The sequence below is a fragment of the Pongo pygmaeus genome, chromosome 13 (assembly GCF_028885625.2).
Source record: "Pongo pygmaeus isolate AG05252 chromosome 13, NHGRI_mPonPyg2-v2.0_pri, whole genome shotgun sequence".
NCBI classification, from domain to species: domain Eukaryota; kingdom Metazoa; phylum Chordata; class Mammalia; order Primates; family Hominidae; genus Pongo; species Pongo pygmaeus.
Window position 1 is genome coordinate 112,947,003 of NC_072386.2, and position 19,551 is coordinate 112,966,553.

General features: G+C 47.5%; 1 protein-coding gene across 2 annotated transcripts in view; it reads left to right on the plus strand.

The window, feature by feature from the left end:
* The window catches only part of MRRF (mitochondrial ribosome recycling factor), a 64,207-nt gene extending 60,156 nt beyond the window's left edge, over positions 1-4,051 (plus strand). For both annotated transcript variants that reach the window (XM_054501336.2, XM_054501337.2), the window contains exon 7: positions 3,125-4,051. In XM_054501336.2, coding sequence (XP_054357311.1) covers positions 3,125-3,202 — 78 coding nt within the window. In that variant the 3' untranslated portion in view covers positions 3,203-4,051. The remainder of the gene's footprint in view (positions 1-3,124) is intronic.
* Positions 4,052-19,551: the final 15,500 nt, after the last annotated feature.

Below are 19,551 nucleotides of genomic sequence, written 5' to 3' on the forward strand. Positions count from 1 at the left end.
GCCTTGGCCTCCCAAAGTGCTGGGATTACAACCACTGACTTTTTATGTGATCTTGGACAGATCAGTTAACATTCTGTGCCTTGATTTACTCCTCTGTAAAATGGGGATAATACCTATTCTACCTGCTTTATAGAGGCTATGTGAGGTTGTTGGATTTGAATGAAGTAACAGAAGATAAGACACTTTGCATTCCTACTATGCAACTGTCAAGTTAAATAATGTTTATTATATGGTAAAGAGAGATAATAGTCTTTCGTATGTTATAGGGATTGTGTGCAATAATGCATGTAAAGTTTTAGGCAAGTGTCTGACATGTGGTAAGTACTCGGTAAGTGGAAGCTGTTGTTGGCCTTGTTGCTATTAATCATTATTTTAAGACGTCTGATAAAGATGGAAAAGATGAACTTACAGGCAGGCTGTCCCCAAGAACACCTTATGCTTGTACTATGGTAAAATGTTAGTAAATATTTTCATTAATTTTTTTTTTTTTGAGAGAGAGTCTCTGTTGCCCAGGTTGGAGTGCAGTGGCACCATGTCGGCTCACTGCATCCTCCACCTCCTGGGCTCAAGCTATCCTCCCATCTCAGCTTCCTGAATAGCCGGGACTACAGGCGTGTGCCACCATGCCTGGCTAATTTTTTGTGTTTTTTTAGAGATGGGGTTTCCCCTTGTTGCCAGGCTGGTCTCAAACTCCTCGACTCAAGTGATCCTCCCACCTCAGCCTCCCAAAGTGCTGGGATTACAGGTGTGAGCCACCACACCTGCCCTTTTTCATTAATTAATTGGAAAGAAGTCAGGAAGTGATAGTAAAAGTTATAGTAACACGAAATAGCAAATAACCAGTTTAAAATGTGCATGCATATTAATTTGATAGATGAGGAAACTCAGAGTCAAAGTGGAGAAATGACCTACACATTTTCAACCCACTAATTTCACCCAGAACCCATGTTATCAAATTGTTACCCTAAGTATTACCCTAAGTACTCTCCCTCCTCCCAGTCCCCATCCTCCCTGTCCCCAAACTACCCTCAAAGCCATTTTTCCAGAGGAGGCTTTCAGCCATCATTCCTGGCTGTCCCAGGCTGCCAGCCTGCAGGTGTTGGAGTACTGCTGGGCACCATGCCACACCCCATGCAAGGCAGCCACAGGGGGCAAAAGCATCTCAAGGCTTTGTGGCTAGCTGAGTGAGGAGGGACCAAGCTGTCATTCTGAGTCCAGCCACTCTTGCAGAGTGTCTGGCAGCCCCCAGGTGTTTTGCTTTTCTAGCTGAAAAAATGCACAGCTGTTGCTATGGTGAGAGCCTGGCCACCTCCCTGCCCGGGACCGATTGCTCTAAATCCTTTTTAGTTTCTACCCTTTTTAGTGCATTTACTTCTCAATTCCTAGCCAAGGCCTGTGGTCTGCAAATAAAGATGTCCAACAGCCGCTATGCTGCTGAGCATGCAGATCCTTGGCACATGCTGCAGCCCTTAAAGCCTCCTGCCTAAGGCTTCCTGCTTTCAGTCTCTTTTCGACATAGGAAGGAGACTGCAGCAGCTACTAAACTGTATTGTGTTTTTTCATTCTTGGAGTACATGTTTATGGCAGAAAATTTGGAAAATATAGAAAAGCACAGAAAACTTCAATAATTATTCACTTAGTGTGTTTTTCCTGAGAACTTGATATGTGTTAGGTCCTAGGCTGGATGTGACAGAGATGGACATGAACAATACATTGCCTGTCTTCCCATCAGTAAAATATAACCACTATTAATATTTTGACAAGTTTCCTTCCAGTTTTTAAAAATACACAATTTTTTGTTTACATATTTTAGAGATCATTTCTACTATGTATATACACAATTTTGTGTCCTGCTTTTCTTCAATTCAAGGATAATGTGAGCATGTTTCCATATGTACTGGAATGTTATTCATATTAACACCCTATCCTTAAGTAGTAGAAAATCTTAACCATTTTTAATGACTATATGTATTCAACTACTTCCCCATTCTATAACTTTAGATTTTCTAATTTTTGTATTATTAAATATAAAGCTGGGATAAATATCTTTGTGTATAGAACTTCAGAAAATTTTTTCAGATCCTGTTCATGTGATAATTTCCCAGTTGAGAGATTTTGGGGTTAAATGGTATGCACATTTGCATCAATTTGAATTTCTATCAGTGATATATGAGCTTATCCATTTCATCATAGTTTGCTGGCATTGAATATTGTAATTAAAAACCACAGCATCAAATTTTGCTATGATAGCTGAATTGTATCTTGTTTTAATTTGCATTTCTTTGATGTCTATTTTCCATGTTTGGTAACCAGATGTACCTCATTTTTTTTCAAGGCTTTTTTTTTTCACTTAACTATTGGGATCTTAATATTCTTATCAATTTGTATGAGGGCTTTATATACAAAGTGTTTCAGGTGTAGGAAATTCTAGAGGCTCATTAAGGAACAGATAAGACTAGCTTCTCTATATTGTAGAATAATAGTAAAGAATTTTGGGCTGTGGAATATGAATGCTGTGGATTAAATTTTGTCATTCCAACTTTCTAGCTATGTGTCCTGAATAAGCGATCTAAATGCCTCAGTTTTCCTATCTGCAAAATGGGGATAATAATAGTATCTATCTTATGGGTTTGCTGTTAAGAGTTAAAAAGAATGTATATATAGGCCGGGTGTGGTGGCTTACGCCTGTAATCCCAGCACTTTGGGAGGCCAAGGTGGGAGGATCACGAGGACAGGAGATCGAGACCATTCTGGCGAGCACGGTGAAACCCCATCTCTACTAAAAATACAAAAAAAAATTAGCCGGGCGTGGTGACGGGCACCTGTAGTCCCAGCTACTCGGGAGGCTGGGGTAGGAGAATGGCGTGAACCCAGGAGGCGGAGCTTGCAGTGAGCCGAGATTGCGCCACTGCACTCCAGCCTGGGCGACAGAGCGAGACTTTGTCTCAAAAAAAAAAAAAGAATGTATATATAAAGTTCTTAGTACAGTGCCTGACTGGTACTTAATGTGAACTTTTGTCACTATTATTATTTCTCACATAACCTTTTCATGTTTCTGGAATATTCATCCCCCTACCCTTTTCCAGCCTTATTAATCAGGCTGTCTCATTTTGTGTTCTTGCAGATCAGCCAAATGGCCGATGACACAGTGGCAGAACTGGACAGGCATCTGGCAGTGAAGACCAAAGAACTCCTTGGATGAAAGAAAGTCCACTGGGGCCAGCAATACTCCAGAGCCAGTTTCTGCTGGATCCCATGGGTGGCACATTGGGACCTCTCTCCCTCCACACAGAAGATTGTCACCATGCTGACAGAAGGCTGTCCTTGTGAGGCCCAGCCTTCCAGGGGAACACTCAGACATGTTCATTCTCTTCCTGCTTCTGCTCTGGGCCTTCTGATGTGGGTGGCTCTCAGAAAATACTTGCTGCTGGCAAAGGGCCTGTACTCAGGCATTTGCTTTGACTTGATGTTGCCAAGGGACTGAGGCCATTGGCAGGCTTAGTACCACCTGCTCCTCATCTTAGGAGCCTCCTTTTCGAATAATTAGGCTCTGTTCCCATTTTAAAACTCTGATATTGGCCTTCACCTGTGACTGGACACTTTACTAGAGGCCCATTTTCACTAAACAATAAAATCTAAATAAATTGGAAGGAATAACAACCACAAAGGAAAGAATAGAGTTGGTCTGGATTGATGATCACTGAGGATCTGTATGTGAGGCACCCAGAACAGTAGTTTTGCTTGTGAGTCATCTTCACACATGCTCTTTTCTCTGCCTGGATCTCTCTTCCCCTCCTTACCTGGCCAGTCCTGTTTATCATCAGGCCTTGTCTTAGATATCACATCCTCTGGGAAGTCTTCTTTTCCCCTCTAACCTAGGACCCTCATTACCGGCTCTCATAGCACAGTCTACTGCTTTGTACGAACTCTAAGTATTCTTTTTGCATGTAATTAGCCTGTATATCCTCAGAACTTTGTGAAATGCCTGGAGCATAGTAGGCAGTCATATGTTGTATTGTGAATAAATTGCACATAGTAGCTACCCAGCAAATGCTGACTTCTTTTCTTTCTGGTCTTAACACTCTCTTTCTATCATTTTCCACTCTTGTACTTGTTCTCAACATTTACTTGGTAGTGACATACCTTTCCTGCAGGGCCTGCCCATTGTTGACAGACAAGTAGTTTATTGTGGCTTATTTTCGGATACTGGGTTGTTAGGTTTTTTCCCTCCAATTATTTTTTATTCATTCATTCATTCCTAATATAGCCATTATGAGTTAGGTATAGTTCTAGGCATTATTTATAATCTTGACAGTAAACTTAAGAGATATGTATTATCTTCATTTTACAAATAGGAAAACTAAGTCTTGACAGTATTAGGTAATTTGCCCAAAGTAACAAAGCAAAGCTGATCAGTGGTAGAAGGTTTTCATGATTCATTGTCAGCGTCATTTACATAGAGGTGAAGTTTCTTGTGCAGGGTTACACAGCTAGCAAGTAGCAGAGCTGGAATTCAAATTGAGGCCTGATGTGCTAATGTAAAAGGAAAAAAACAAACTTTTTTTCCTTTTGTACTTTCACACTCAACATGGGAACACTTCTGTGACAAGGTGTGTGAGTTTGTTTCCCCCACACACCAAGCAATTCTCCAGCAGACACCAACTGGGTATCCTATAATTCAATTCAGTTCTGACATTGCCTGGAAATAGTGTCAGATCCCACAGGTTGAGGGCTCCATCTCCCAAGACTGCCAACACTTTTGATGCCAGTCATGAGTCTGGGCCACCCATACTCCTGACTGACCAACTACAAACTAGAGTCCTTGACTTCCTTTGGTTCAGCTAATTTCCTAGGACAGCTCAAACAACTCAGGGAAACACGTTCACTGGTTTATTATAAAAAATACAGCTGAACAGCCCAATGAAGGAGGTACACAGGGCAAAGTTAAGGGAGAGGGAGAGGGTATGGAGCTTCCATGCCTTCTCTGGGCTCACGCTCTCTCAGCACCTCACTAATCTGGAAGGAACCACTGTGTCCTGCTGCCTTCATTAGCATTTAGTGAGCACCAATTGTTTGTCAGGTAGTGAACTATGTACTGGCAATACAAAAATGGGAAAGATATGACCCCTGTTTTGGGGGGGTACATAGTGCACTGAACTAAATTGCTGTCTATAATAATCTATTGGGTGGAAAAGTAGGAAGTTCATTCCAGTTCTGCAAGGTGTCTGCTTTCAGAATGGAGCCCACTTTGGTGGTGGCAAGGCCTGGCTGAGTTCTTTCAAAGTAACATCCAACTTCTCTTTGCTCTTTGACTTCCTCCAGATTCTCTCCTGTGCTGGAGGTAATAAGGGTTGCACTTGCCTCTTTACTTACACTGGTGAAACATGCAGTGAGGATTCAAGGTCAAAATTGGGTCAAAGTTAAACTAACACAGTCTCCTGCCCCACTTACCTGTCCTCTAACCCCATTCACCAGCCCTAAGTGGTCATCACATTATCAGAAGTCAGCTGGGGGAAGAGCAGGGATAGATACAGCAATTAAGGAGCCTCTTTTGGGGTGAGCCACATGACAGGGGCTTTGCAACAGTCTTTCATGAGTGGCCGAAATCCCCCACTCACTGCAAATGTGCTTCTCAAAGATGCAGGATTTTTTAATAAACAGAGGAAATGATAAATTATGTTGTAACTCCACTCCAAAGGCATTTGGTTCTTAACAGCCAAATCCTCTGTAGTCTTTAAATAAACAAAAACTTATTTGGTGAACAGACAGGGAGGAAAATGAAAGATTTTCTGTACTTGGGTTCCACATGTCAACAATTTCTCTCCTGTGTGTATGTTGGCCAAAGCTGTATCATGATAAATGAATAAAGGAAAACCTCGAGCCCAGGGCAGTCAGACAGCTCAGCAAATGGCTTTCAGATGATTACTCAATTTCAGTTGACATTTATCAAAGAGTTTCTCTGTTACTCTGTGTCAGGGCTATAGTGGTGACAGGGACAAGAATGAGACTACCTGTTTGGATGTGCTGAGAATGAGTAATGCTGGAGCAATTCATTCTCCATCCCTTCTCTCCTACAGCCTCTCTGAAAAAGAAACGCTAGGTATGGAAATTCTCACACTTGCCAGAAGAATTAACCACCTCTTCTATTCAGTTTAATGACTTTCAAAGTCCTATGAAATATTCAGGCTGAAGAGAATTTGAGAATTTTTTTCCTGTTTGTGTGTGTGTGTGTGGGGGGGGGGGGGGGGCGGGGAAATTACAAAATAAGTTGGAATGCAGAAAGTTAAAAAAAAACATCTCACCAGTCCCTAATCCTGCTCCTTTAAAATTAGGTATATATCCTTCCAGACCTCCTTTCTCTGTGCATATGTGTGTGTGTGTGTGTGTGTGTGTGTGTGTGTGTGTGTGTGTGTGTGTGTGTGTGTGTGTGTGTGTGTGCGCGTTTCATTTTGTTTTGCCTTTTGAGACAGTGTCTCACTCTGTCACCCATCATGCAGTGGCACAATCATAGCTCACTGTAGCCTTGAACTCCTTGGCTCAAGCAATTCTCCCACCTCAGCCTCCTGAGTAGCTGGGACTGCAGCTATGCACTACCACACCTGGCTGGCTTGCTTTTTTTTTTTTTTTTTTTTTTGCTTTGTTTCCTAGGCTGTTCTCAAACACCTGGCCTCAAGCAGTCCTTCTGCCTCAGCCTCCCAAAGCGCTAGGATTACAAGGGTGAGCCACTCTGCCTGGCCATATATAATTATTATTATTATTTTTTTTTTTTTGAAATGGAGTCTTGCTCTGTCGCCCAGGCTGGAGTGCGGTGGCGCAATCTCGGCTCACTGCAACCTCTGCCTCCCTGGTTCAAGCAGTTTTCCCTGCTTCAGCCTCCTGAGCAGCTGGGATTACAGGCGCCTGCCACCACGCCCAGCTAATTTTTGTATTTTTTTTTTAGTAGCGATGGGGTTTCACTATGTTGGCCAGGCTGATCTTGAACTCCTGACTCAGGTGATCCACCTGCCTCAGCCTCCCAAATTGCTGGGATTACAGGCATGAGCCACCGCGCCCAGCCATATAATTTTTTAGAAGGAGAGAGTGGAACCATTCATATTCTGATGTTTGCTTTTTTCTCTTACCCCATAATAATCATGGTCATCTGTCCATGTGTGTACATATAGATACAATTTATTCTTTCATTGTGATGGAGTATTCCATAATATGGATCTACCATAACTTATTTCACTATTATCCCATGACACTATTTAAAAATTATTTCACATGCATTGGAGAATGTTTATATTTAAAGATTTTTTTTTTTTTTTTTAAGAAAAAAGAAAGGGCCCTATTCTAAGATTATCTGATAAGGTCTGTTCTTTCTCCTTCAACCTCAGGCTAACATTTATTGAATGCCTACAGTGGGCCAGGTTCCACGCTAGACCCTTTACACGTGTTCCTACATTGAAACTTCTGATCAATCCTTGTTAATGTAGGTGTTATGATTATCTGTGTTTTTCTGTGAAAAAAAAAAAACAGGTTCAGAAAGGATATTTAACTTGCCCAAGGTCACACAGGTAGTAAGTGCTAGAATGAAATTTCAAACTCACATCTGACTTTGAAGTAGGTCCTTAATCAGTGTGCTTTGATTCCCAAGTCTTTGCTGAACACTTACTCAAAAGGGACCTCGCACTGTTCTGGACCTGGACGGTGATGTGACAGAAGCAGAAGTCTTGCTTTCATAAAACACATAGCAAGCTGTTCCTAATTAATGACTGCATGTAAAATAGCATAGTACTTGGCACGTTGTAAACACCAAAGAAATGGTAGCTCTTATGAAGACAGTAAAGATTACATATTAATCCCCCGCCTGTTTGGCCATCTTCTCTAGAATATGTCAGAGAGCAAGCAAAATGTTCACCAAGCAGTGAATAATGATAATAATAACAACAATAACAGTATTGACAGATCAGTAACTAATATTTGCTTGGTGCTTTTTAGTTTTCAAACTGCTTCTACATTCTTTGTTGCATTGAAACCACTCAGTGAAACTTTGCGGTTAGAAAAAGCATGATCATAAAATCTTGTATCCTCAAAAGCCACTTTGAAGCTCTCTTTTACCCTAATAGATGGTCATTTTTCATGATGTGCATTTGAAATGATATGTTCCCTATTTTGGGGGTACAAATTTTGATATGTATGCAGGAAATGTAGCTTATAGAGTATGTTGTTTAGGTTTTCCATTATTTTTTGACCCTTTGATGAGTCTTGGACTGAAAGTGGTGTGTTTCAGACCCCTGCTATTAACATTTCTATTCCTTCTTGCATTTTCTACTTTATGAAAATGGATTCTGCTTTGTGAAAGTACTGCTGTGTTGTTTTATACATAGCGCTCCAGACGCTTGCATCTTCTTTATTTCATTCAATGCTCTTAGTCTGAATTTTATCTTGTTGTATATCAGGATTACAGCTCTTGCTTGCTTTTTGTTTACATTTGCTTTCCCCATTTCTTGATTTTTAAGCTTTCAGAATCACTATTTTAGGTGTGTTTCTTTTTTTTTTGGAATTGGGTTTTGTTCGATGAACCATTCTGAAACTCCTTTTTTCTTATTTTTATTTTTTTATTTATTTTTTTTTTTTAATTTCTGAAGTATTTATTGATCATTCTTGGGTGTTTCTCGGAGAGGGGGATATGGCAGGGTCATAGGATAATAGTGGAGAGAAGGTCAGGAGATAAACACATGAACAAAGGTCTCTGGTTTTCCTAGGCAGAGGACCCTGCGGCCTTCTGCAGTGTTTGTGCCCCTGAGTACTTGAGATTAGGGAGTGGTGATGACTCTTAAAGAGCATGCTGCCTTCAAGCATCTGTTTAACAAAGCACATCTTGCACCACCCTTAATCCATTTAACCCTGAGTTGACACAGCATATGTTTCAGAGAGCATGGGGCTGGGGGAAAGGCCATAGATCAACAGCATCCCAAGGCAGAAGAATTTCTCCTAGTCAGAACAAAATGGAGTCTCCTATGCCCACCCCTTTCTACACAGACACAGCAACAATCTGATCTCTCCTTCCTTTCCCCACACTTCCTCCCCTTCTCTTCAACAAAACCGCCATCGTCCTCATGGCCGGCTCCCGATGGTCGCTGTCTCTTCGGAGCTGTTGGGTACACCTCCCAGACAGGGCAGCCGGGCAGAGGCGCTCCTCACTTCCCAGACAGGGCCGCCCGGGCAGAGGCGCTCCTCACTTCCCCGACGGGGCCGCCCGGGCAGAGGCGCTCCTCACTTCCCCGACGGGGCCGCCCGGGCAGAGGCGCTCCTCGCTTCCCAGACGGGGCCGCCCGGGCAGAGGCGCTCCTCAGTTCCTCCCAGACTGGGTGGCAGCCGGGCAGAGGCGCTCCTCACCTCCCAGACGGGGCGGCCGGGCAGAGGCGCTCCTCCCTTCCCCGACGGGGCGGCCAAGCAGAGGCGCTCCTCACTTCCCAGAGGGGGCGGCCGAGCAGAGGCGCTCCTCACTTCCCAGAGGGGGCGGCCGGGCAGAGGCGCTCCTCACTTCCCAGACGGGGCGGCCGGGCAGAGACGCTCCTCACTTCCTCCCAGATGGGGTGGCGGCCAGGCAGAGGCGCTCCTCACCTCCCAGACAGGGCGGCCGGGCAGAGGCGCTCCTCACCTCCTAGACGGGGCGACCAGGCAGAGGCGCTCCTCACTTCCCAGACGGTGTGGCGGCCGGGCAGAGGTGCTCCTCCCTTCCCAGATGGGGCAGCCAGGCAGAGGCGCTCCTCACTTCCCAGACGGTGTGGCGGCCGGGCAGAGGCGCTCCTCCCTTCCCAGACGGGGCAGCCAGGCAGAGGCGCTCCTCACTTCCTCCCAGACGGGGTGGCGGCCAGACAGAGGCGCTCCTCACTTCCCAGAGGGGGCGGCCGGGCAGAGGTGCTCCTCACTTCCTCCCAGACGGGGTGGCAGCCGGGCAGAGGCACTCCTCACCTCCCAGACGGGGCGGCCGGGCAGAGGTGCTCCTCATCTCCCAGACGGGGCGGCCGGGCAGAGGTGCTCCTCATCTCCCAGACGGGGCAGCCGGGCAGAGGTGCTCCTCACTTCCTCCCAGACGGGGTGACGGCCGGGCAGAGGCGCTCCTCACCTCCCAGACGGAGTGGTCAGGCAGAGGCGCTCCTCACTTCCCATATGGGGTGGCGGCCGGGCAGAGGCGCTCCTCACTTCCCAGATGGGGCAGCCGGGCAGAGGTGCTCCTCACTTCCTCCCAGACGGGGTGGCAGCCGGGCAGAGGCGCTCCTCACCTCCCAGACGGGGTGGCCGGGCAGAGGCGCTCCTCCCTTCCCAGACGGAGTGGCCAGGCAGAGGCGCTCCTCACCTCCCAGACGGGGCGGCCGGGCAGAGGCACTCCTCACCTCCCAGAGTGGGCGGCCGGGCAGAGGCGCTCCTCACTTCCCAGAGTGGGCGGCCGGGCAGAGGCGCTCCTCACTTCCCAGAGTGGGCGGCCGGGCAGAGGCGCTCCTCACTTCCCATAGGGGGTGGCAGCCGGGCAGAGGCGCTCCTCACTTCCCAGATGGGGCAGCTGGGCAGAGGTGCTCCTCACTTCCTCCCAGACGGGGTGGCGGCCAGGCAGAGGCGCTCCTCACCTCCCAGACGGGGCGGCCGGGCAGAGGCACTCCTCACCTCCCAGACGGGGCGGCTGGGCAGAGGCGCTCCTCACCTCCCAGAAGGGGCGGCTGGGCAGAGGCGCTCCTCACTTCCCATATGGGGTGGCAGCCGGGCAGAGGCGCTCCTCACTTCCCAGACGGGGTGGCGGCCAGGCAGAGGCGCTCCTCACTTCCCAGATAGGGCAACAGGGCAGAGGCGCTCCTCACTTCCTCCCAGACGGGGTGGCCGGGCAGAGGTGCTCCTCATCTCCCAGACGGGGCAGCCGGGCAGAGGCGCTCCTCACTTCCTCCCAGACGGGGTGGCAGCCGGGCAGAGGCGCTCCTCACCTCCCAGATAGGGCGGCCGGGCAGAGGGGCTCCTCACATCCCAGACGATGGGCGGCCAGGCAGAGACGCTCCTCACTTCCTAGACGGGGTGGCGGTGGGGCAGAGGCTGTAATCTTAGCACTTTAAGAGGCCAAGGCAGGAGGCTGGTAGGTGGAGGTTGCAGAGAGCCGAGATCACACCACTGCACTCCAGCCTGAGCACCATTGAGCATTGAGTTAGCGAGACTCCGTCTGCAATCCCAGCACCTCGGGAGGCCGCGGCAGGCAGATCACTCGAGGCCAGGAGCTGGAGACCAGCCCGGTCAACACGGCGAAACCCCGTCTCCACCAAAAATACAAAAACCATTCAGGCGTGGCGGCGCGCGCCTGCAATCCCAGGCACTCGGCAGGCCAAGGCAGGAGAGTCACAGGAGCCCGAGGCAGGGAGGTTGCAGCAAGCCGAGATCCCGGCAGTACAGTCCAGCTTCGGCAACAGAGGGAGACCGAAAAAAGAAGGAGAGGGAGACCGAAAAAAGAGGGGAGGGGGAGAGGGAGAGGGAGAGGGAGAGGGAGAGGGAGAGGGAGAGGGAGAGGGAGAGGGAGAGGGAGAGGGAGAGGGAGAGGGAGAGGGAGAGGGAGAGGGAGAGAGGGAGAGGGAGAGGGAGAGGGAGAGGGAGAGGGAGAGGGAGAGGGAGAGGGAGAGCCTTATTTTTATTTTTAATTGTAAAATATACATAAAATTTACTCTCAACCATTTTGGTTTTTTTAGACAGGGTCTTGCTCTGTCACTCAGGCTGGAGTTCAGTGGCATGATCTCAGCTCACTGTAGCCTTGACAACCTGGGCTGAAGCAATCCTCCCACCTCAGCCTCCCGAGTAGCTGGGACTACAGCCACGTGCACCGCCACACCTGGCTAACTTTTTAAATTATTTGTAGAGACCAGGTCTTGGCTGTGTTGCCCAGGCTGGTCTCAAACTCCTGAGGTGAGGTGATCCTCCTACCTTGGCCTCCCAAAGTGCTGGGATTACAGGCTTGAGCTTCCGTGCCCAGCCTTAACCATTTTAAGTGTACAGTTCAGTAGCATTTAGTACATTTACATTGTTGTACAACCATCCTCCAGAACTCTTTACCGTGCAGAATTGACGCTCTATACCCATTACACAACCCCAGTTCCCCCTTCTCAGCCCCCAGCAACCACCATTTATGAATTTATAAATTTGATTAGGAACATCATGTAAGTGGAATCATACAGGATTTGTCTTTTAGTGAGTAGTTTATTTCACTGAAGCATGATGTCCTTAAAGTATATCCATATTGTAGCATGTATCAGAATTTCCTTTCTAAGGCTGAGTAATCTATTGTATATATGTATAAAGCTCCTTTTAACAGACACTTAAATTCATTTACATTTATTTATAATAATGATATGTTTAGTAGAACCCATTTACTTTTTCTTTATTTTCAGTATTAACATAAGTGATTTGGTGTTTTAGCCCTAAGCAGATAAAGGATTAGAGATTAGAACAAGGAAAAGGGTTGCTTCACATAGACGAAGTTCAGTTTTTGTGGAATAAACAAATAAGTGATTATCTCTGTCTGCCTCTCTGTCTCTCTCTCTCTCTTTTTTTTTTTTTTTTTTTTTTATAAGAGATGAGGGGTCTCCCTACATTGCCCAGGCTGGACTTGAACTCCTGGGCTCACGTGATCCTGGGACTGCAGATATGCACAGCTGTGCCCGAAGATCCCTTTCTCTTACATTCCTTTCTTCTGGTCTGTGTTTCAGTCCATCCTACGCTGTTAAGTTAGAACAAGCTGAAACATAGCTTTTATCATGTCACTCTTCTCTCAGAAACCTTCAGTCGTTCCCTGTTGCCTAAACTCTTCACCCTGGCATTCAGTAACTTCTGCAATCTGGGCCTGATGTATTCCTTTAATTGTGATGCATCTCTTACAACTACTCTGATACCACCAGTGCTTAAGCTAAATGGAATTATTAGCTATTCTGAAAGCTAATTTTGTGCTGCTTTCTCTCACCTTCAAGCCTTTTCTTAGGCTATTTTCTTTGCCTAGTATGTGCTCCCTTAAACCCCTTCCCCACCAACAGGCAAAACTTACCTAGTCTTATAAGCCCTTCTTGGTCCCATGTTCTTCCTTACACTAATTCATTCATTATCCATCCCAATGCTTCTCCTGATTCATTCATTCGTTATCCATACCGATGCCTCTCCTGATCCCTAGACCTGCCTATGCCTATTAAGTGCTTGAATTTGCCTCAAGCATCTGAAGTTCAGCCACCCACCTGCGTTTCCTCTCTCAGGAGAAGCCTCACCATCCACCCAGGTGCCAAGCCAGGACACTGGGAGCCACTTTTGCCTCCCTGTCGCTCACCCCTCATCCAATAAGTCACCAAGTCCTGTCGATTCTACCTTCAACAGACCTTTCCTTTCCTTCTTGGGCACACCCTTGAGTGGTGCTCACCAGGGAACAGATGTGGCAAATGTTCCATGCTGGCCTCACCCGGGTCTCTGGACACTTGGCTCAGAGGCAGAACATGGCTAACCCTAGATAAGCCTTGTGTGAATTCCTGGCAAGAAAGTCCCCCGCTCTCTTACTCTGTGCTTTCTCTGACTAGCACAGTGTGTGGCGAGAGCAGGTGTTGAGGAAATGTTTATCTAATTCTAAGGGGCCTGCCAGGCCTTGATACAAATGGCGTCATATTTACATGAATAACCAGAGTTTCTCTAATTATCCTCACCTGCCTGCCCAGGACCTTCAACCTCATCTGCTAAGTCGGCCTCAGGCGTTTCTAGACATCTTAAGGGACCACATGGCATCCAAGGCCACCGGCATCAACTGTACTCCCCCCCAACCGGCGCTTCCCTTTGCTAGCATCTGCAGCCACAAATGACACTTGAGGGAGCTTTACCTCCACTCCTGGGAGTGTCAGTGTCCGTGACAAAAGTGCTGGTTCCTGGGCTGAGGGGGTCTGAGCACGCTGGGTGGAAGCCCTGAAGAGGAAGGGAGAAGGTCTTGGCCCACATCCCACATTTGCCATGCATCCCTGAGTTCCAAAGCAGCCTCGCTAGGCTCCAGAGCCCCTAAATCTCCAAAGACAGCAGCTCTTCCGCGAGCTGGCTGCTGCCCCTGACGGAGGCTTACGGCTTGCTTAGGGGAGGGCAGGGCACAAGTCCCCGCTGTTCTCTTCCTTTCCTGGCTCAGGCTTTGATCCGAATAGCTCCCTTCTTCCAAGACACTACTCCCCAGGCCCCCTCTTCCTGACAGTAATAGTGGCTAACAAGTTTTACTACATTTTAGGTAACTCAAGGAGCTAGCTGTTGTTTTACTCATTCTACAAGTGAGGAAGAAAGCACAGATAGTGGTTAAGCTACGTGTCCAGAGACACATAGAGGGCCTAGGGCGGTAGCTCATGCCTGGAATCTCAGCACTTCGGGTGGCTGAGGTGGGTGGGTCACTTGAGGTCAGGAGTTCGAGACCAGCCTGGCCAATACGGTGAAACCCCATCTGTACTAAAAATAAAAAATTTAACCAGGTGTGGTGGCGGGTGCCTGTAATCCCAGCTACTCGGGAGGCTGAAGCAGGAGAATCACTTGAACCCAGGAGGCAGAGGTTGCAGTGAGCCAAGATTGCACCACTGCACTGCAGCCTGGGCAACAGAGTGAGACTCTGTCTCCACACAGAGGAACACTTGGCATCAGGGAGTCTGCTGTCTGACCCCCAACTAGGCAGCCTCATACATTATTTTCACTAAGAGACCAGTGGGGCTGGAAAGGGGCTTGTGAGGTGCTAAGTAACCAGTGAGAGCTTCTGGATCCTGTCACAGTTTTGCCCTTTCTTCCCTCAAAAAAAGGTCTCTCCACTTCTCTGTGGGAAAGGCTTGGGCAAGATCTCTGGTTTCCAATGAGGCCAGAGAACCTGTGCCGATCCCTAACATCTTCACCCATCTGGGGCAAAATAAGTAAAATAAAGGTAATGTAGCAAATGTTTTTATAAAAGTGTTTATTTAAATTAACGGACTATTACCTATTCTTAGAGCTTTCTCTTTTGTTTTTGGCATTAAAATATCCTTTCTATTATAAAATGATAAGCTGGTGATTCTTTAGAAATCCTTATTTAGAAAAAATAATTGGTCACATTCTGTGGGTTCCTTTCATTCTGTTTTTTAACTTCACAGATGTATGAATCCCAAAGTCTCGGAGCTATGGGACCTCACGCCTACTCCTAGTTCTGATGTCCCCGAGGCTGTCATCCAAGGGAAGCTGGAGCTGTAACTAGGGAGAGAAGCAAGGGAGGGAGGCGGTTTGACCTGTGTGGGTGTCGGGGACCCGTGGGTGAGTGAGCAGTGGCAGTGAGGCAGGGGTTGGAAACAGGACAATAGTCAATCAGAAGGGTTGAGAGACCCACAAGGGAGGAGGGATGGGTTGTGGGAGGTGAGTCAGAGAGAGGAGAGAGACAGAGACAGGGAGATACAGGGACAGAGGGAGGGAGATAGAGGCAGAATCAGAGACAAAAATAGGAACACACACGCATGCACACATACAAACACAGAGATCAGCAGATGGAGACAAAGACACAGAGAGACACCCAGGAAGAGAGATGGAGACAGTCCCAGAGACAGAAAACAGACAGGGACAGTGAGAGTCAGAGAGAGAGTATCATCTGTAGAGATACTCCGAAAGCGATACCCACTAAGACAGAGACTGAGATAGAGACAGACACAGAGGGGGACAGAGAAGCACACACAAAGAAGGCAACAGAAACCAGGAAGAGAAACAGTTTAGAAAGAAGGGAGGGGAGGGGGTTTTCTACTTGTTCGAATCCCCCCCTCCCTCTGTCTCTATGCAGGGGAGCTGTTTTCTTCTTCCTTCTTTCTTGCCTGTTAAACTTTTCGCTCCTTAAAACAAAAACAAAAAGAAAAAAGGGAGGGGAGCAGAGAGGAGAGAGACACACATATAGGTGGAGACGGAGTGAGGCAGCTGGAGATGTAGGGGAGCGGGAGGGTGAGCCAGGCCCGGTGGCTTTGGGCAGCCCCAGGTTCTGGCGCAGGGTGTGGGTAGAGGAAGTGTCGCATCAGCCCAGCCGGGGCTGCAGGGACTAGATAAGGATGCCTGCCAAAGGAAAGCAGGGGAAGGAAAGACGTTTACAAATCCCCCTAGGGGCAAAGCCAGGGAGGCTGCCCCAGGCCCAGAGAACAATGGGTACTTAACTTCAGTGGGTCATTAATGAGACAATTAATGGAAAGAGTAACATAGGCCTCCCTGGGGAGGACTTGGAAAGTGGTTAAGTGGAATTATTGAGGGCTTGCGGTGGCTCTGAGTGGGGGGCCTTTTCCCCCACAACCCAGATGTCCAGTGTGCCAACTGCACCTCCCCTGCTCCTCCAAATATGCCCGGTGCTCCCTCCGCCCTGGACCCCTGCTTTTCTATCCCTATGCATTTGCTTCTGCCTCATCCTCTACCTGGAATGTCTTCCCCTAATTACATCCATCCATGGAAACCCCACCCTTCAGAGGGTAAGTAAACGTGATACATCCATACGGTGCAGTGGTCAGCCGGGGCCATATGTTTCAACAAGAATAGGGCCCTCAACACATGATGGGCAGTGGAAGAGGCGAGCAGAGTCCTATTACAGCATGATGCTATTTATACGAACTGGAATTACATAGACACAAAGCAATTCCTTTAAAAACGATGCCTACTTTGCATTATAAAATGTTTAAAAGGGCAGGGGGAATTGTGAGGGATACTTGCTAAATTCCTAATGGTGATTGACACTAGGGAGTGGGGGGGAAGATTTAAAGTATACCCTAAAGTCATCGTGTGTGTGTGTATGTGTGTGTGTGTGTATGTACGGATATGTACATGAAAACTTGACATAATGTTAATTTGGAGCTGTGAAAATAGGTGTGGTTGTTAACCTCATTTTCTGTTTTTATTTCCCCCGTACTTTTAATTTTTTTTTTTCCAGAGAGAGAGAGAGATTCTAGCTATCCTCCACACCCACCGCAAATACCTCTGACTGCAGGAAGTCTTCCAGGAATGCATCCACCAATCAGACACGGTCTCCCTTTTTCCCTTGTACCAAACTCTCAGGGCTCTAAGCACTTTCCCCCTCGCGTTTCCCCTTGTGATGTTCATGGACTGTCTTCCCTGTTGAATGGGAGGCCCTCAAGGGCAGGGACTTCTAGTACAGAGGTATCTGAGACTGAGCCTAGATCTTCCACCCTGTTACTGCAGGAGGCAAACCAGGAAGGTGCTGACCGTTTCTCAGTTCCAACACCCACAATCCACTACGGTGTGGGGAGGTGGGAGGTTGGAGCCCCTGAAATTCAAAGCACGGCTTCTAGAATGAGGATCTACCTATAGTGGGGAGGTATTGCTATTCAAAAATGTTCAGGGAGGAAAGAGGAATTCTTGTTTGCTGTGGCCAAGGAATCGCTTTGTTGCTTGTTAGCTGGTTGGTTGTGGCCACATTGCTAACAAGGCCTCTAGCTAGCAGTGTTCCCCAACCCATCCTAGTGGGCTAGAGATGGACTTAACCCCTTCCACCCAAAGCTACAGATTAAAGAGTAAACCCAAATTCCAGCAGCCCCCAGCGAATCCCAGTTGCTGGTTAAAATGGAGCCATTGTTGGCCAGGCACAGTGGCTCACACCTGTAATCCCAGCACTTTGGGAGCCAGAGGCGGGCAGATCACCTGAGGTCAAGAGTTTGAGACCAGCCTGGCCAACATGGCAAAACCCCATCTCTACTAAAAATAGAAATCCCTCTAAATTCCTCCTGCCCTTTTAAACATTTTAGGCATCATTTTTAAAGGAATTGCTTTGTGTCTGTGTAATTCCAGTTCGTATAAATAGCATCATGCTGTAATAGGACTCTGCTTGCTTCTTCCACTGCCCATCATGTGTTGAGGGCCCTATTCTTGTTGAAACATATGGCCCCAGCTGAGCACTGCACTGTATGGATGCACCACGTTTACTTACCTGCTGAAGGGTGGGGTTTCCATGGATAGATGTAAAATATGGGCATGGTGGCAGGTGCCTGTAATCCCAGCTACTCGGGAGACTGTGGCAGGAGAGTCGCTTGAACCCAGGAGGCGGAGGTTGCAGTGAGCCGGGATCACGCCAGTGCACTTCACCCTGATCGACAGAGTGAGACTCCATCTCCAAAAAAACACAAACAAACAAAAAAATAATTCCCCAGCCCCCAGCGAATCCCAGTTGCTGGTTAAAATGGAGACATTGTAGAGAAGGAAGGAGAAAGGACATCAGTCCCAGCCCACCCATCCAGGCAGCCACTACTTATGGAGCATTTACGCGATGCTCGGCCCCTAAGCCACATTATCTAACTTCATTCCCACAACAGCACTTTGGGCTTAGATTTTTTTACAGATGAGAAAACGGGCTCAGAAAGGCTAAGTGCCTTGCTGAAGTCACAGGTGGCAGTGAGTGTTGGAACTGGGACTCCCATCTAACCTGTTAGGAGGTGGATGTGTCTTGGGTCTGCTATAGCTCTCCCCACCTCTAGACAGCTCCCTGTTTTACAAGTGGGATACTGAAGCACAGAGAGGGGAAGAACTCATCCACTGGCGACACAGTCAGTGAATAGCAGAGCTGGGACTTGAATCCAGATTTCCTGATTCCTCCCTGCTCCTTTGGCTGCCAAGTGGAGTCTAACAGACTGCAGGTCAGACTGCACTTTGGGATTTTTAAGCTGCCGGGCTTTGAGATGTCTTTAAGCCTTCATGGGGCAAAAAATTGCAGGGTTTGGGGAGCAGAGAAGGGTCTTAGAGATAATCTAGTTTGGCGCCCTTTTTGTAGTAATGAGAAATTTAAGGCCTAAACAGGGCAAATGACTCACAAGAACACTTTGATGTCAGAAAGTCCATGCAAAAATAAGCAGCCTTATGATCCACAGAGTCCCTTGGAGTCTCAGAACTGACTGACTCCAGCTTTAGAACCTGTGTTAATAACAGGTAACTTGGTATCAAAACCCAGAGCAGATTGGAAACTATAAATTACCATGTGGAGAAGGGCAGCTTTCACACAGAGATGTCTGTCCAATGAGGAATACATGAATGAATGAATGAATGGACTGCCAGGCTGATTTCTGGCTTCTACCTCACTTCCTTACCTCTCCTCTATCTCTTGCCGTCAGATTAATAACCTTAAAACACAGCCTAGGCCGGGCGCGGTGGCTCATGTCTGTAATCCCAGCACTTTGGGAGGCTGAGGCGGGCCGATCACCCGAGGTCAGGAGTTTGAGACCAGCCTGACCAACATGGAGAAATCCCGTCTCTTCTAAAAATACAAAATTATCCGCGCATGGTGGCGCATGCCTGTAATCCCAGCTACTCAGGAGGCTGAGGTAGGAGAATCACTTGAACCCAGGAGGCAGAGGCGGCGGTGAGCTGAGATTGTGTCATTGCACTCCAGCCTGGTAACAAGTGCAAAACTCTGTCTCAAAAAACAAAACAAACAACAACAACAACAACAACAAAACACAGCCTTTGCTATAACATCCTGCTCAAAAACATTCAGTGGCTCCCCCTTGCCTGGATGACTGAATAGCCTCCTAACCAGTCTCTGTTCTTCAT